The sequence below is a fragment of the Ovis canadensis genome, chromosome 8, assembly GCF_042477335.2.
Source record: "Ovis canadensis isolate MfBH-ARS-UI-01 breed Bighorn chromosome 8, ARS-UI_OviCan_v2, whole genome shotgun sequence".
Classification (NCBI taxonomy): domain Eukaryota; kingdom Metazoa; phylum Chordata; class Mammalia; order Artiodactyla; family Bovidae; genus Ovis; species Ovis canadensis.
In genome coordinates, this window is record NC_091252.1 from 88,043,189 (window position 1) to 88,061,700 (window position 18,512).

General features: G+C 42.6%; 1 protein-coding gene across 2 annotated transcripts in view; it reads left to right on the forward strand.

The window, feature by feature from the left end:
• ESR1 (estrogen receptor 1) overlaps nt 1–18,512 on the forward strand; it is a 401,644-nt gene that overhangs the window by 115,911 nt on the left and 267,221 nt on the right. For both annotated transcript variants that reach the window (XM_069598740.1, XM_069598739.1), the window contains exon 2: nt 72–595. In XM_069598740.1, the coding sequence (XP_069454841.1) occupies nt 141–595 (455 nt within the window). In that variant the 5' untranslated portion in view covers nt 72–140. The remainder of the gene's footprint in view (nt 1–71; nt 596–18,512) is intronic.

The following is an 18,512-nucleotide window of genomic DNA, read 5'->3' on the forward strand; positions in this document are numbered from 1 at the left end:
CGGCCGGCGCTCGCGTCGCGGCGGGACATGCGCTGCGCCGCCTCTAACCGCGGGCTGTGCTCTTCTTCCAGGTGGCCGGCCGGCTGCTGAGCCCTCTGCCGCGGGGGGAGACGGTCTGCGCCGGCCCGCGGCCGCTCACCATGACCATGACCCTACACACCAAAGCGTCCGGCATGGCCCTGCTGCACCAGATCCAAGCCAACGAGCTGGAGCCCCTGAACCGCCCGCAGCTCAAGATCCCCCTGGAGCGGCCCCTGGGCGAGATGTACGTGGACAGCAGCAAGCCCGCCGTGTACAACTACCCCGAGGGCGCCGCGTACGACTTCAACGCCGCGGCCGCCGCCTCCGCGCCCGTCTACGGCCAGTCGGGCCTCCCCTACGGCCCCGGGTCCGAGGCGGCGGCGTTCGGCGCCAACGGCCTGGGGGCCTTCCCGCCGCTCAACAGCGTGTCTCCGAGCCCGCTGGTGCTGCTGCACCCGCCGCCGCAGCCCCTCTCGCCCTTCCTGCACCCGCACGGCCAACAGGTGCCCTATTACCTGGAGAACGAGCCGAGCGGCTATGCGGTGCGCGAAGCCGGCCCTCCCGCCTACTACAGGTAACCCGCGCCGCCCGCCGCGCCCCGTCGGGGTGGTCGCCGCGCGCGGGGCGGCGGGAGGGAGCGGGGGCGAGGGGCCGCGCGGCGCGGAGGGAGCGGGGCCCGCAGGCCGCGGGGCTGGGCGCCCGGCCGCAGCCGCAGCCCGAGCCGGGGCCGCGCGACCCGAGGGCTAGCGCGCCGCCCGGCCTGGGGTCACGGGTGCATCTCGTGTTCTCGAGAGTCAAGTTCTCTGGTCCAGCAGCTTAAAAAAAAAATTTTTTTTTTAATTTTAATTTTTTTTCCTTCTCCACCGCTCCCCCCCCCCCGCCCCCATGTCTGCTTGATACGCAGATCTGAAACCCCGTGTGCTTCCTAACTAAACAAATATTGGAAAACCGTGCAAAGCAGAGGTTTTTTTAGTTGGGGAGGGGGACACCCCAGAGCCAACACACATAAGGTGCTTTGAGTCCCCAGAAAAGGTCCCGCTTTGGTACTTAAGGCTGGAGGTGTTTGGGACTCGCTGAGCTCAGTGTTATTTATTTATAATAGTAGTAGTATTTAACAATTTTGTTTTACTGTGCTTGCCAAATTTCCCTGCTCCTCGACTTTCGGGTTGGAAATATGCACGCTCTGATAATGATGAGGATGGTGGTGGCAAAGGTGATTTCCTCGGGGAGCGATTCCTGGCCCGTCTTTCTCCCCGTCCCACCTAGGAGGGCTGCGGGGCTGAAACGCGCCCCTCAGAAGACCCTAGAGTTGGATGGGTCTTAAGGAGTTTTCTGATTTCTGAGTTACCCGGACTGAGTCCGTGTCAGAGCCCAGTGCTGGCAGAAGACTTCTGACATCCCGAGATTTATGTGTCCTGTGAGTTTGAAACATGCCACATCGAAGCACGAGTGTTTTGAAATACTTTCCTTACAGCTAAGTTTCATTTCTGGCCTACGGGGCACAGAATGCCCCCGGGAGTGCCGTGCCCGAGTTCAGCCCGGTTCTGTGCTTTTCCTTCAGGGGAAGAAGCAGATGGTAGCTCAGGGCACACAGGGACGTTTTTCTGACTTAGAGGCAAATGTTTTGTGTCTTCTTCTTTTTTGTTGTTGTTGTTGTTGTTGTTTTTTTTTCTTTTTCATAGAGATGACACTTTCCTTCTCCCTTCTTGCTCTCATTTTCCCTTTGACAATTTCTCCCTTCTCTTCCTGATGGACTCCAAAAGGGCTTAGGCAGGGAGTCCTGGGGAATACCAGTGCTCTAGGTGCTGCTGGACAGGGGTGCCACGGAGTGGGTTTGAGAGACCTTAGGGCGCCCACGTGGCTGGGTGTTGAGTTAGGCACTGTCTCATTGTACACTGGTGTCTGGACCTGCCTTTCATCCTTAACCCAGACCCTTCTGTATTGCAAGCTGGGATGATTTTCCATTCAGTGTTCTATTTCCAGAGATATTTATAGTAGAAGCAGCAGGAGGAAGGTGCCAAGTGGCCCCAGAGAATTTGAAGGGGAGATCATGGGCTATCTGAGCACACTCCACATCCTTTAGCCTCTGAAAAGATTTTAGAACACTCCACAGCCAGGCAGGTCCAGCCTGAGTTATTCCATAGAAGACTCACTAGGATGAACAAACTTTCACAAGTTGGCGTCTGTCAAATTCATTTTACTTGTTTTAATTCAGGGTTAAAATGGGAAATGAAAAAGAATTTATTCTGCCTGCTTTTTTTTTTTCAAGTGTTAGAACAAAATCTAACGATTAAGTCTGATTCACACCTTTTAAACTCCTTGATGTGAAGGAAGGCATTGATATGATGTGAGTTCCATAACCTCGTGGTAGACTCCAGAAACTATTTTCTTTTCCATTTAATTTTCAGTTCTTTTATTGCAAATTAATGCCACTGAATTTCAATGGGCACTAATGAGACTGCTTCTCAGTGGATTATTTACTGCCTTGCCAGTAATTACAAAGTGAGCATGGTCAAATGAAGAGAGGATCACATTTTATTCAAAATTGTTCATCATCCCAGTGGCAAATACTATCCCTATAATATGCCCCATCTTAAACTTTTTGCGTTAGATAATATTCTGGTACTTTTGAAAAAAGAAAAAGGGAACTTTCAAAAATAATAAAGGTAAAAAACTCAGTACGTATGGGATTCCAGATGGAAATTCATTTTCAGAATAATTTTTTCCTTTGGCATTTATTTTCCATAACATCCTTTTTTTAATGTTTGAATTTTGCCTTTTATTACCCAGGGAGGAAAAGAAGACTATCAAACAGAATTATTTTACACAGACAGATGTTACTTAATATTTTTCCCCATCTCAATTTTACTGTTTGAATGACTGGGTAAAAAGAAAAGAGCTGATTAGATTCTTTCAGGAACCCTTAGTTTTCTTCAGTAGTTATCAAAAGTTTGGGGGCCGAAAGCAAGTGTTTTTAGATGGCTTGTCATGATCCAGAGGATCATGAAATTAGTTTAGTGAGTCTAGAACATTTTTTTAAAGGAATAAAATATTAAAAAAATAGAAAATACTCAAGTGGGTAATATCTAATAAGAGCAGATTTTGTTTCCTGACAATTTATTTTAATTATCCATGCTTATGTGTGCTGGATGTGATTAAAATGTATTTCTTATTCTGGCTTGAGGTAAAGAAGTTTGAAAGCTACTGACCTAAAATGTTATGGTCAGTAGAAAACAAAAAGTTCAGGTAAGTGCCTGGTTGTTTTATAGAAACAAACCAAAAAACAGTTTTGATTGTTTCTGTTTTATTTTTTGCTTACAAATCAGCTGGTGACTTTAGGTCAGTTAGGTTACCCTTTATTACTTAACTTTATTCTTAACTTTTCCATTTGTAAAATGCTATTGTGTGGATTGTCCAGCTAAATGTCCCACTGGGATGTTCAAAGAATTTATGTGGCATTCACATCATTTTATCATTAAGATGCTACGGGTGCTTTCTTCTGTTGGCCATAATATGCAGCCATATCTATGTAGGAAGACATGTAACAGATAAGACTGCCCTGGGCATATAGTAACGGGAGAAAGATGGTTATATATCCCAACAAATTGTTATTGAAAGGGAATAAATTTGTAAATGGGCAAGCTGTGACCTGCAAAATATGTCTTAGCTAAAATTTCATGATGAAGGCAAGTGTGAGTTACCTTATCCTGGGTTCCTTAGCATGTTTAAACATCTTAGAAGGTTTGAATAAAACTGAAGAAGAAAATTAATTATATCCACTATGTTTTAAAAATTCAAATGAGGTGTATAACACTCCATGCTGGTGTCAGTCTTATCACTGAGTATTCTTAGAGGTGAAATATTGCCCTCTTTTCCAAAAAATTGACCAATATCCAAACTTCTACATCAAAGCCAAAGCCCTAGAAATTTGTCTTCTGGGTGTATGCATATTTTCAGTGCCTAGTTTGTGCATCGGTGAACATTTGAACTATTTTTCAACTTTAAGCAAGGCTCACTTCTAGAGAGAGGTTTGAATGGTTAAGTTTCAAGTTTTCAGTAATTCTTTCTTTGTAGTTAGGTGATATCTTAGCACCCTTTTTCCCTGGTCTTACTTTTCTTCAGTTATTTAAATTGTTACTGTGTACCTGATTGTGTGGGTCTGCGAATAGTTCAAGAGCCACGTATTGCTTCAAGATTGAATATATTTTGGATTGAAACAGGATCACATCTTAAAACCCCATTTCATTTTCACCTACTCTATGTGGCTTGTACATGTTTGGTAGAAAGCCCCCTGAAAGATAATTGTCACTTATTCTAGTCTTCTTTCTCACACTCAGCTAATTTGGATCTCTGAGTTGCTTTTGTGAATGTATTTAAGATGTAGAATTCATAATTTAGGAAAATTCAGGTTCAGCATTTTGGTTTCTTATAAATTTTAAGGATATGAAAGACAGGGGTAAGAAACTGACCATGGCAAGAACCGTAGATACAGGAAAAACTATCAAAGATATCAAACTTTTCAATAAGGCTAAGATAGTAGTACTTTCATCAAGCGAGCTAGTATATGCAAAAGCAATGCATAAGCTATACAAGCGATTTTATTCACATGTTAATATTTGTTCTGGTGTTTTATAAGCTAAAAAAATACTGTAGGGAAGAACTGGCTTAAATGGTCAGGAGTTTCACTACAAATATAGATTGATGATAATATAAACTCATTTTCTGTGGAAGCCAAATTTAAATAAAATCTTTATTACCATCTGCAACATTTGTTTGCAGTCTGGGTTTTCATAAAGAACTTTTATCTTATACATACATTTTTTAAAAAGTCAAAACCCTGATTATGTGAAAATAGTTTTATATAAGGAAGTATATGAATTATATTTTTTCTAAAATGTGTACTCAGCAAAAAATAATAAATCTAAGTCCTTCCAATGACTTCAGTATTATTTTTAATGTAACTTTAGAAGGACCCAGTAGAGAAGGCAGCGGGCTAAGTATGTTCCCTTCTTCTTTAGGTTACATTGAATGGGTAAAAGCAAATTGCTTATTTTGTTTAATTCCAAGCCCCAGTTTGCGTATCGAAGAAAGGAAAACAGAATGCCGTAACTGTTTAGAACCAAAATTCATACTCCAAAGAAAGTGCTATGTAAGTCCCCAGAATTCAGCCACTTGAACACAAACCAGCTAAAGTGAAAGTGTAAATAATTTTATGGAAAGGAGGCAGTTCACCAAAATCATCGAGTAGTTTTATTTTATATTTTAAACTCTGCTGGTGAGTTAACCTGTAAGGTCAGTTTTTAAGAAGTGTGTCTGAGCTTCCCATACTCTCTCTCTAAAACATATTCTCACAGTGTCGTCTGAAATCTGAGGATTGAACTGGACTGGAGGTGACTGCAAACGCCTTTATGATATTCTTGACCTCATGAGAGAAGAAACGAATGCCGAGTTCTCATCTTAGAGAATATTAGTAGGAATTATGAGGGGGGAGATGTTTTACCTAAATCAACAACAGTTTTAATTATGTGTATATGTTTAGACCCTGTTAAAAATACAAAGGCTAGAAAGGCAACTATTTTGGTCCCAACTGACAAAATTTTATCTATTTTAACAAAGTGATAAGTTAATCAGAAAGACTAGGATTGACTCCACAGGCATCAAGAATGATTGAGTGAAAGGAGAGTTATTTAGTAAGGTGTAGTAGCTAAGTGCAATGACTCTGGACTCAGACTGCGAGGCACCCAGTCCCAGCTTGACAGTGGGCCACCTGTGAGAGCTCAACCAAATTGCCCAGTCCTCAGTTTCTCCCTTTTTTTAAAAAAATGAGACAATAAAATTCTCTTCATTTAGGATGATTATAAAGCTTAAACAAAATACTGCAGACTTAAAAAAAAAAATAGTGCCTAATCCATTGTAAACTCTCAATGACTTAGATCTCAATGCTAGAAGAAAATTATTTCACAATTCTGTAGTCAAACATTATTTTGCACCTGGGTTAATGAAGAAGACTAAGGATTTTAATCAAAATCAGTGTTAAATATTATGCAAAATAAATCTTACACAAACTTCAGTTCGATTGTTTCAATTTACTGAGGTTCTGAGATTCTTAAATAGTGATATGGTGGTGTGATGGTGGAAGCCACGATGATGGTGGCTTTGGCAAAGGAAGGAGGGGATGGTAATGATGGTGGGTTAGCAGCAATGAGGTGCTGATGTCAGTTTGGGTAGGCAGTGTTTCTGAATGTCTATTATGTAGCCTGGAGATATCTATCCAGATAGAAATCAAGCATTTTTAATGTACTTTGCTCTTTTCTGTGGTGATATAATTTAGACACATAGTCAAAATTTTCCATAATAATACTGTCAATGACACGGATATCCTAAATCTCTTAAGTGCCTCTCATTGCCATACAGAAATTCAAAAAGAACAATCCAAACAAGCCTGGATTGCTTTCTTTCTGTGTTTCTCTCCTGAACCTTTTAGGGGAACATGGTGCATCCTTAGTTTGTTCCCATAACATCTTCTCCTTGAATCAAATATGTCATCTTTCAGGAGGTAGTAGGCAACTCCGACTTGTTATTTTCTGCTTTCTGAAACTCCTGTGGTTTAGGCTTGAGAAAATTAGGGTGGTTCAATGAAACTTAATTAAGAAAATTTCAGAACTAGACATTTCCCAATGAGCCCTCAAAAAATTCACATGGGGGTCCTTCTTTTTGAAGGTTCCCCCAAAGTATCACCTCCAAGAGGAGCCAGAAACCCCTGAGGGTTTCATGTTCAGAGTCACAACTTCAGCTTGGCCTCTACAGAGCTGCCTGTCCCAGAGGCTCCCTCTCTGTAGTTGAGGTTCTGTCTAGATTGCATCCCTCTGTCCCCTTGTCCCCAACGGTGGTGGGTGCAGGGACACAAGCTGTCTTGTGTGTGCCTGCGAGGCACTACTTCCTGGGCAGTTTTCTTGGCAAATCAATTCACGACTCATTTCTCTCACGTAAAGACTTGGAATTTCTTTTAAGACCCTGAAAGTAACAGATAATTCTCTTTTGATTCCCTGCAACCAAATAATGTTAGAAATAGTAATTTGTGCATTGGCATCCTTTCTCTTTCCTCCACTGATCTTTGTGCTAATAGTCCCTTGTATTTTGTTTCTTTGCTCTATTTTCTAACGTTCTTCCCTTTAAACATTTCTTGGCTTCTTTTCCACTATCCAGCTTTCTTTCTCTCTTTTCTGTTTTAGTCACTCCATCTGTGTAGTCTCAGATTTTTTCTTCCATCTTTTCTGGTTTATTTCTTTATTGACCTGTGTCGTCTGTTATTTTAATAAAATTTGGAAAAGGGTTCAGCAGAATTCCTCCCTAGCCTAGGAAGGCCAGTGGTGTAAGAATATGCCTTAATAACCCAGTCATGACGTTAAAAGTGGCATTAACAAGAGTAAAAGTTTCAAGAATGATTTTTGTTTCTTGTCTCTAAGGAGAGATGCTTAACAAAAATTCAGGACAAAAATTTCACTTAGTGAAATTGGTCCGGCAACTTATTCATTCATTCATTCATTTGGCCAACTACACACTTGTTCCAAAGTGTGTAAGTTCACCAGGGGCATAGATGAAATAAAACGTGTGTTTATATTCTTAGCAGTTCACACATCAGTGTTAACACGGAGCAGCCAGGAGCCTTACTGCATGGATGGCTGCAATCCCAGGGCCACAGTCTTCTGCATGTGGATTTGTTAAGGAGGTGACAGAAAGTGCAGCCTTGTATGTTATCTTCTGGCGGTCTACGTTTCAGGAGCCTATATCCACACAAACTTACACTACCCATATAGAGCTGACTATAATTTCCCACTTTGTCAACAAAAACACTCTTTTTTTTAACAGTCATAGATCCGTCCATGATTCATTTTACTTGATGTTTTTTTAAGTGTTAGGTTTTTTTTTTTTTTTTTTTGGCATAACTTTCGCTGTACAACATTGTCAGAAATGTACTTGATTTTAAAGGCTGTTTTTGTTGTTTTGGTTGCTGAGTTGTTCTTTGCGACCCCATAGACCTTTAGCCGTCAGGCTCCTCTGTCTATGGGATGTCCTAGGCAAGAATACTGGAGTGGGTTGCCATTTCCTTCTCCAAGGGATCTTTTTGACCCGGTGATTGAACCTATGTCTTTTACGTCTTATGCATTGCAGGTGGGTTCTTTACCCACTGAGCCACCTGGGAAGCTGGTAGTTTGACTTTTTTTTGAAGACCTTCTGTTTCTGCTGGACTATTTCAGGCACTTCAGAGAGAGAAGTGCATTATAATCTTGCATGCTAATTTGACTGCAAGAGTCAATTTAGTTACAATGAGAAGGTATTTTCTTCAGTTACCTGACAAAACCTGAGAGGCCTCCAGAAGCTTCTTGGATTTCTAATGGGAGGAACCCCTGAGCTCTGGTCTGAACAGAAAGCTGATCTTATATCACAGTATTTCTCTGAGCCCTTAGCAAAGCGCATGGCACATGAAGTGCCTAGAAGCGTGGTGGGCAGGAAGTACCAGTTACCCTGATTCCCTCTGGCCTCTTGCAGGGAGAAAGTCCGGTCAGGAAGAGATCTTTAGATGGGATTGGAAGAATGTGAGGAATTTTAGAATCTCCTTTCCTTCACCGGGCATTTCAAGTTCATTGATTCCCATTATTCATGGACTGCACATTTACAAATTCACCTACTCACTGACATTTTTTGTCACCTTCCAATCACTCAGTACTCTCGGTCACTTTCTCGGTCATTCGCGGCAGCACGGGCCATGCGCAAAGTAGTGAAAAGTTTGAATCATCTGACGTGCGCGGTCCCAGCTGAGGTCAGACCAGGCGAGCTCTGCCTGCTTGTTTCAGATCTCAGACTGTAAACAAGTGTCCTGGTTGAGGTCTGTTTACTGCCACTTTGTGTGTGTGTGTGTTTGCATTTTTGTGCTTTTCATTTAGTGATTTTGCTCTTTAGAAAGCCTGGTGCTGAAGTGCTGTCTAGCGTTCCTAAGTGCAAGAAGGCTGTGATGTGCCTTATGGAGAAAGTACAGATTAGATAAACTTCGCTCAGCATGGGTTATAGTGCTGTTGGCCATGATTTTACTGTAGACAAACCAGCAATGTATGTTAAATAAGATGTCTTTAAACAGAAACACACACACAGATGAAGCAAGGCTGTATAGTATTTGGTTGATGAAAATGTTACAACTAGAGGCTCTCTCAATGGAGAAGGCAGTGCCACCCCACTCCAGTACTCTTGCCTGGAAAATCCCATGGATGGAGGAGCCTGGTAGGCTGCAGTCCATGGGGTCGCGAAGAGTTGGACACGACTGAGCGACTTCACTTTCACTTTTGACTTTCATGCATTGGAGAAGGAAATGGGAACCCACTCCAGTGTTCTTGCCTGGAGAATCCCAGGGACGGCGGAGCCTGGTGGGCGGCCATCTATGGGGTCGCACAGAGTTGGACACGTCTGAAGTGACTTAGCAGCAGCAGCAGCAGAGGCTCTCAAGAACCTAACCCTGTATTTCCCCTAGGAGTAATGATTCATTATCCACTAACTCAATGATTGTGGTGCCTTGATAGAATGTAACTGCAAGTACTGAAATAAGATTGTATATAATAGAGTGATGAAGGCACTGGTTTGGGAGACAAGCACCTTATTTCTCAATCCCTGTCTAGTTGTAATCTCTGACTCCATGTGCCTCAGTTTACTCATCTGTAAAATGTCGATCAAAATAGGCCCTACATCTTTTGGTAGTTGGGAAGATTAAACGAGTTCAGAGATGTCATGGGCTTTCAACATGCCCAGCACATAGCCAGCCACAATTTTTTTTATTACTTCTTTGATGGAGAATTGAGTATTCTACACAGAAGAAGGTGAATATGAGTGCTCTTTAAGAGTCTGGAGAGTTTGTAACTTCCCTATGTGTGTTTATTTTGCCTTCAAGGGACCAGCTTTAACACCCTGTTGTGATTAGAAGTTAAACTTTTCCAACCTAAAGGAAACAGGCAGCTAATATTTTTCAAAATGCTTAGTATATGCCAGCTACTGTGCTAGCAAAATGAAATCAAGCAGCTATAGTAAACCCCAAATAAATTTTTAAAAAAAGTAAATCAGTTAAAAAAAAAAAAAAGAGCGAAAGACGTAAAATACTCTGGACTGAAGCAATTCCAGAGAGGGAAGAAGTTAAAACTCAGGTAAACAGTCTATGGAAAAGCTATGACATATAAGGTAAGGAGAGGATTTCTCTGTGATCTGGAAAGAAGGATGCAGAGACGAAAGAGGAATAGAAGCCAGAATGTACAGAGTATCTAGAAAAGTTGATTTTCAACCCGGCTGCACATTTGGATCAAAGATGATTTCAGAATCACCCAGATGATTAAAAAACTACAGATACCTGGGCCATATCTCAGCAGTGTTAATGTCTGCTCTGGGAGTGAAGCGGAAATAAGCAATTAAAAGAACAAAACAAAACAACAAGACTCCATGAGCTTTCCTCCTGGGTAGTCTGCTGATTCACGGTCTCCCAGCATTTCTGAAAGCTTTATCACACAATCTTCCTAGGCCTGTCTATCACAGCGGCCCCAGGCCGTGTTCTGACCCTGAGGAGAACAATTCAGACCCAGGGCTGCCTGCTTTCCGAGTCTCCATTTCACTGAGCCACTTGGGTTTCAGAAGCAGAGAGATAAAGGAATGCCAAAGAGAAAAATGGCAGTAACATTAATTTCTACTCCTCATCTTTCCAAAATAATGTATAAAGCACGCAGTTGCATGAAGAGTATGAGGCTGCAGGCTTTTGCCACTGGATATGAAGATGAATTTAGGAAACGACCTAAAACAGGGATGTAAATATAGTTGACCCTCAAGCAACACAAGTTTGAACTGCTCACATTCTTGTATAGGTGGATGGTTTCAGTACTAAGTTCTATAGTGCTACATAATCTTCCGTTGGCTGAATCCGCAGATGCTGAAGTAGGCATACAGAAGGAACCACAGATACGGAGGCAGACTATAAGTTATACTAGGAATATTTGGAAATAAATTGCAGTCGATTGGCACCCACAATCCCTGTGTTGGTTCAAGAGTCAAGTGTACGTACCTATGCCGATTAGTGGGCCTTATTTGGGTTTTTGTCAAAGGTTTAGATAATTGAAGGTCACTGAAGTCTTTGAACCTTCCCCTCAATAGGGTTCACTTCTCTTCAGTTCTTCTGATCGTTGCCACACACCCAGACGCTAGCATTGTTGATATAACCTCTAAATATCAATATCAGGATAATTGATTGATTGTGCCAGATTTCCAGTTGTGTTTTTGGAAAGTTCCTCAAACATTTCAATGTGGAGGGCTTAATTAAAACTCTTCCTGTGTACTCCTTTTTGTTGGGAAGTGTTTGCAGAATTCTTTCTGGAGATAAACGGCTCACTCGTTGATGAGGGAAATGGGCATCCAGGCCCCTGACCTTGGCACATCGGCAGTTTGGGTTCAGCTTGGTAAAGTTCCCTCATTGCTCAATCTTCCTTGTGTGACTCTGCCCGGAATCTGCTGAAAGCAAGCCTTTGAAATCGCAGAAACATGTATACTTGTAGATCCTCAGGTTAGAAGTGAGCACAGGGCTCCTCTGATGCCCACAAGATGATCTAGGTGCCGCATAATGAAGCGCCATCCGCCCACAGGCCCAGGGCTCTCTGGTTCTTTGTGTCTGAGGCTCAGTAGTTGAGATCAGTGAGATCAAAGTTGCTTTTCCATAAAAAGCCCAACTCTCATCAAAGGCATCTGTGTTTGACATTAGAAAATGCTAGCCAAGATGTCAGGTGGCTGGTGGAAGCATTCACAGGTTCTAGTGTTTTTAATGTTGGATAACTCTATAGTTCACAGAAAGGCTGTATGAGGCATCCATTTGCAGGTCTTGAAAACACACAAAGACACTCCTTCTCCAATGCCTCTCACGTCCTTCTCTCCTTTCTCTGCACTCAACCAGCTGTCTGTTATGGCTGTAATAATTCTGTCCAGGTTTTGCAGATTTTGAGCTTACAAACTCAAATTTTCCAGTTTACCTGAGCTTCCTACCCAAAGTATGCATTTGATTGGGTCCTTCCTCTGTGTCAAAGTCTTCAGTAGCTTCTCCTCATCACAAAACAGAGGCATATTCTGTAATGCAGCATTCAAAGACCTTGTCATTTGATTCCAGCTCGTCTCCTGCACTTAGCTCAGTGCAGCTCCACTCCATGAAGCTCTTGTTCAAAACCAAATCTGAATGGGCACCTTCCCACTTCTGTTGTTCACTCATCTCCCCCATGTACTTTTCTGTCTTCTTGTCCCGCCTATGTTAGACTGAGGGTACACACAAGTCAGGGCTCAGTTGAGTCAGTTCTTCTTGTCCCGCCTATGTTAGACTGAGGGTACACACAAGTCAGAGCTCAGTTGAGTCAGTTCTTCTTGTCCCGCCTATGTTAGACTGAGGGTACACACAAGTGAGGGCTCAGTTGAGTCAGTTCTCCAGATGGGTTTTCCACGTGGCATTCTTTCAGGTTATTGTGCATGTGGAGCACCTTCTTGGGTAACCCTATTATGGAAGTCACCATGGAATGCCTTTCACTATAGTTGTGGATAGATTTGCCTCCCCTATCTATTTAATTGTTACCAATTAATTATAGGGGCTTCCCTGGTGGCTTAGGCAGCAAAGAATATGCCTGAAATGCAGGAGAACTGGGTTCAAATCCCTGGGTCGGGAAGATTCCCTGGAGAAGGAAATTGGAACACACTCCAGCATTCTTGCCTGGAGAATCCCATGGACAGAGGAGCCTGGTGGGCTACAGTCCATGGGGTTGCAAAGAGCCAGACATGACTGAGTGACTAACACTTCAGACTTCAGAATTAATTATTAATAACAGTAATACTATATGGCAGAAATCAACACAACATGGCAAAGTGATTATTCTTCAATTAAAAAAAACTGTTCAGTTCACTCACTCAGTTGTATCTGACTCTTTGAGACCCCATGGACTGCAGCACGCCAGGCCTACCTGTCCATCACCAACTCCCAGAGCTTGCTCAAACTCATGTCCATTGAGTCCGTGATGCCATCCAACCTCCTCATCCTCTTTTATCCCCTTCTTCTCCTGCCTTCAGTCTTTCCCAGCATCAGGGTCTTTTCAAAAGAGTCAGTTCTTCGCATCAGTTGGCCAAGGATTGGAGTTTCAGCTTCAGCATCAATCCTTCCAATGAATATTCAGGACTGATTTCCTTTAGGATAGACTGGTTGGATTTCCTTGCTGTCCAAGGGACTCTCAAGAGTCTTCTCCAACACCACAGTTCAAAAGCATCAATTCTTCTGCACTCAGCTTTCTTCATAGTGCACCCATAAGGGTGGTGTCATCTGTATATCTGAGGTGACTGATATTTCTCCCGGCAGGCTTGATTCCAGTTTGTGCTTCATCCAGTCCAGCAGTTCTCATGATGTACTCTGCATATAAGTTAAATAAGCAGGGTGACAATATACAGCCTTGACGTACTCCTTTCCCGATTTGGAACCAGTCTCTTTTTCCATGTCCAGTTCTAACCGTTGCTTCCTGACCTGCATACAGATTTCTCGGAAGGCAGGTCAGGTGGTCTGGTATTCCTATCTCTTTCAGGATTTTCCACAGTTTGTGGTGATCCGCACAGTCAAAGGCTTTGGCATAGTCAATAAAGCAGAAATAGATGTTTTTCTGGAACTCTATTGCTTTTTTGAAGATCAAAAAAACTGTTAAATATCCCCCCAATGGCAATAATATTCAGTCATGTAGTATTAAGTCATTATTAAAATGAAATGATTGTTTTGTTAATTTTATGGATTCAGTTCAGTTCAGTTGCTCAGTCATGTCCGACTCTTTGGGACCCCACGAATCACAGCGCACCAGGCCTCCTCCCTGTCCATCACCAACTCCCGGAGTTCACTCAAACTCATGTCTATCGAGTCAGTGATGCCATCCAGCCATCTCATCCTCTGTCGTCTCCTTCTCCTCCTGCCCCCAATCCCTCTCAGCAGCAGGGTTTTTTCCAATCAGTCAACTCTTTGCATGAGGTGGCCAAAGTATCGGAGTTTCACCCTCAGCATCAGTCCTTCCAATGAACACCCAGGACTGATCTCCTTTAGAACGGCCTGGTTGGACCTCCTTGCAGTCCAAGGGACTCTCAAGGGTCTTCTCCAACACCACAGTTCAAAAGCATCAATTCTTTGGTCCTCAGCTTTCTTCACAGTCCAACTCTCACATCCATACATGACCACTGGAAAAACCATAGCCTTGACTTGTCGGACCTTTGTTGGCAAAGTAGTATCTCTGCTTTTCAATATGCTGTCTAGGTTGGTCATATCTTTCCTTCCAAGGAGTAAGCATCTTTTAATTTCATGGCTGCAGTCACCATCTGCAGTGATTTTGGAGACCAAAACAATAAAGCCTGACACTGTTTCCGCTGTTTCCTCACCTACTTCCCATGAAGTGATGAGACCAGATGCCATGATCTTTGTTTTCTGAATGTTGAGCTTTAAGCCAACTTTTTCATTCTCTTTCACTTTCATCAAGAGGCTTTTTAGTTCCTCTTCACTTTCTGCCATAAGAGTGCTGTCATCTGCATATCTGAGGTGACTGATATTTCTCCTGGCAATCTTGATTCCAGCTTGTGCTTCTTCCAGCCCAGCGTTTCTCATGATGTACTCTGCATATAAGTTAAATAAGCAGGGTGACAATATATAGCCTTGATGTACTCCTTTTCCTATTTGGAACCAGTCTGTTGTTCCATGTCCAGTTCTAACTGTTGCTTCCTGACCTGCATACAGGTTTCTCAGGAGGCAGGTCAGGTGGTCTGGTATTCTCATCTCTTTCAGAATTTTCCACAGTTTATTGTGATCCACACAGTCAAAGGCTTTGGCATAGTCAATAAAGCAGGAATAGATGTTTTTCTGAAACTCTCTTGCTTTTTCCATGATCCAGCGGATGTTGGCAATTTGATCTCTGGTTCCTCTGCCTTTTCTAAAACCAGCTTGAACATCTGGACGTTCACAGTTCACATATTGCTGAAGCCTGGCTTGGAGAATTTTGAGCATTACTTTACTAGTGTGTGAGATGAGTACAATTGTGCAGTGGTTTGAGCATTCTTTGGCATTGCCTTTCTTTGGGATTGGAATGAAAACGGACCTTTTCCAGTCCTGTGGCCACTGCTGAGTTTTCCGAATTTGCTGGCACATTGAGTGCAGCACTTTCACAGCATCATCTTCCAGGGTTTGAAAGAGCTCAACTGGAATTCCATCACCTCTACTAGCTTTGTTCGTAGTGATGCTTTCTAAGGCCCACTTGACTTCACATTCCAGGATGTCTGGCTCTAGGTGAGTGATCACACCGTCGTGATTATCTGGGTCATGAAGCCCTTATTTGTACAGTTCCTTTGTATATTCTTGCCACCTCTTCTTAATATCTTCTGCTTCTGTTAGGTCTATACCATTTTTGTCCTTTATTGAGCCCATCTTTGCATGAAATGTTCTCTTGATATCTCTAATTTTCTTGAAGAGATCTCTAGTCTTTCCCATTCTGTTGTTTTCCTCTATTTCTTTGCATTGATCGCTGAGGAAGGCTTTCTTATCTCTCCTTGCTATTCTTTGGAACTCTGCATTCAGATGCTTATATCTTTCCCTTTCTCCTTTGCTTTTTGCTTCTCTTCTTTTCACAGCTATTTGTAAGGCCTCCCCAGACAGCCATTTTGCTTTTTTGCATTTCTTTTCCATGAGGATGGTCTTGATCCCTGTCTCCTGTACAATGTTACAAAGCTCTGTCCATAGCTCATCAGGCACTCTATCTATCAGATCTACTCCCTTACATCTATTTCTCACTTCCACTGTATAATCATAAGGGATTTGATTTAGGTCATAGCTGAATGGTCTAGTGGTTTTCCCCACTTTCTTCAATTTAAGTCTTATTTTGGCAATAAGGAGTTCATGATCTGAGCCACAGTCAGCTCCTGGTCTTGTTTTTTGCTGACTGTATGGAGCTTCTCCATCTTTGGCTGCAAAGAATATGATCAGTCTGATTTCGGTGTTGACCATCTGGTGATGTTCATGTGTAGAATCTTCTCTTGTGTTGTTGGAAGAGAGTGTTTGCTATGACCCAGTGCGTTCTCTTGGCAAAACTCAGTTAGCCTCTGCCCTGCTTCATTCTGTATTCCAAGGCCAAATTTGCCTATTACTCCAGATGTTTCCTGACTTCCTACTTTTACATTCCACTCCCCTGTAATGAAAAGGACATCTTTTGGGGATGTTAGTTCTAAAAGGTCTTGTAGGTTCATAGAACCGTTCAACTTTAGCTTCTTCAGCATTACTGGTTGGGGCATAGGCTTGGATTACCATGATATTGAATGGTTTACCTTGGAAATGAACAGAGATCATTCTGTTGTTCTTGAGATTGCATCCAAGTCCTGCATTTTGGACTCTTTTGTTGACCATGATGGCTACTCCATTTCTTCTAAGGGATTCCTGCCCACAGTAGTAGATATAATGGTCATCTGAGTTAAATTCACCCATTCCAGTCCATTTTAGTTCGCTGATTCCCAGAATGTCAATGTTCACTCTTGTCATCTCCTGTTTGACCACTTCCAATTTGCCTGGGAACCTGGAATGTCAGGTCCATGAATCAAGGCAAATTTCATGGATTAATTTAGAGTAATTGCATAGAATTAATTAATGTGTATATTCACTCACTCAGCAAGCTTTATCCAATGTCAACTGTACACTAATCTCTATGATAGTTATAGAGATTGGATACATTACCTGTCATTAAGTTGCTCACAGTCAAGTGAGAGTGATGACAAGTGACCAGATAATCAAAAACCAGTGGAAAAAGAATGGTGGTAGAGGAGGGACCACCAGAGGTACTGAGGAGGGGCACTTAGCCAGATGGAGGGCTCCTGTTTCTGAGGGAGAGATCCAAAAACGTGTGAAGGAGGGAGGATTTAGGCAGTGAAAGAGGGTGGGTGAGGCTGTGAAGAGATGCCGAGTCTGGTTGCCTGGTCCTCCCTAGAGTTCCAGCCCGGTTCCTTGCATGGAATGAATGCTTATAATTTACAAAGCCAAATTGTTGAAGGAACCAAAAAGTAAATTGTTAAAAATAGGAGAAATAACTTTAATTAAACCAGTGGCTAGTATTTTTCTGACTGTAGTGCACTAGGCACCCTGCTGAAAGCTTTAATGGATGATCTTGTTGAATCCTTATACCAGCCATAAGAGGCTGATACTGCTATTATTCCTATTTTATGGATGAAGAAACTAAGAGAAAGAAAGTGACTTGCCCAGGGTCTCACAGCCAAGAATGGAGAAGTTTGTGTGCATTAGCTTCCCTAGTAACTCAGAGGGTAAAGCATTCGCCTGCAATGCAGGAGACCTGGGTTCGATCCCTGGGTTGGGAAGATCCTCTTGCATGGAGAATCTCATGGATGAAGGAGCCTGGTGGGCTACAATCCGTGGGGTCACAAAGAGTCAGACATGACTGAGCACATGAATTCAGTTGCTCAGTTCTGTCTGACATTTAGTGACCCTAAGGACTGTAGCCTGGCAGGCTCCTTTGTCCTTGGGATTCTCCAGGCAAGAATGCTGGAGTGGGTTGCTGTTTCCTCCCCTAGAGGATCTTCCCAACCTCGGGATCAAACTTGTGTCTCTGGTGTCTCCTGCATTGCTAGGCAGGTTCTTTACCTCTGAAGTCCCTAGGCTGAGCCAAAGGAGAATTAAGGATTCCAAATCTAGAAGGTGAATTTTGGAACTCAAGTTTTAACCTGTTCTATTCTGCACAAAAATGGCCAGAATGTCTTCTATCACTGATTGATTTACTTGGCAGTTAATTTGTTGTGTCTTTATATTTAGACAATGCTTTAATCTTAGATTATGTCCCAGAGCTGCTTCTTTTAGTTTTATGGGAAATGGCTTTTTATGCTGCTTGCTAAAAGTGTGTTTAAACATGTTTTCCATTTAGTAGGGGAGTGTTTGCTGATATCAGGGGGAACCATTAAATAAAATCCTGCAAACACTTCCTGATAGCAACCTTGTGCATTTCTCCACGTGAAACATACCCAAGGATTTAAAATCCAGACAGAATTATAGTATTCATTTGGTCCAGTCCTATCTTTACGTAATTAAAATTATAGAATCACAGTATTTGAAATTTAGGAGGAATTTTAGGTGTGATGGAGTCCCACCTCTTTATTTTCCAGTTGAGGAAATTCAAGTCTAGAGATGTGAAGTGACTTCCCTTAAGCTCCCCAGTTAGTGTGGGCAGAGCCAAGGCTAGAACCTATGCCTGCCTTCTGCCTGCAGCCCTCCACTTCATGCGTAACTGCTGGAGGTGTGGCCAACTTCTGTTCACTGAGAACTTCAGGGCCATGCCCTACTCCTTGTAATTCTATCATGGAGAATAGAAATTGAAGCAAAGTAGAATGAAGAAATGCCTGATGCTGATCATGACAAAACTGTAATAATGGCTTAA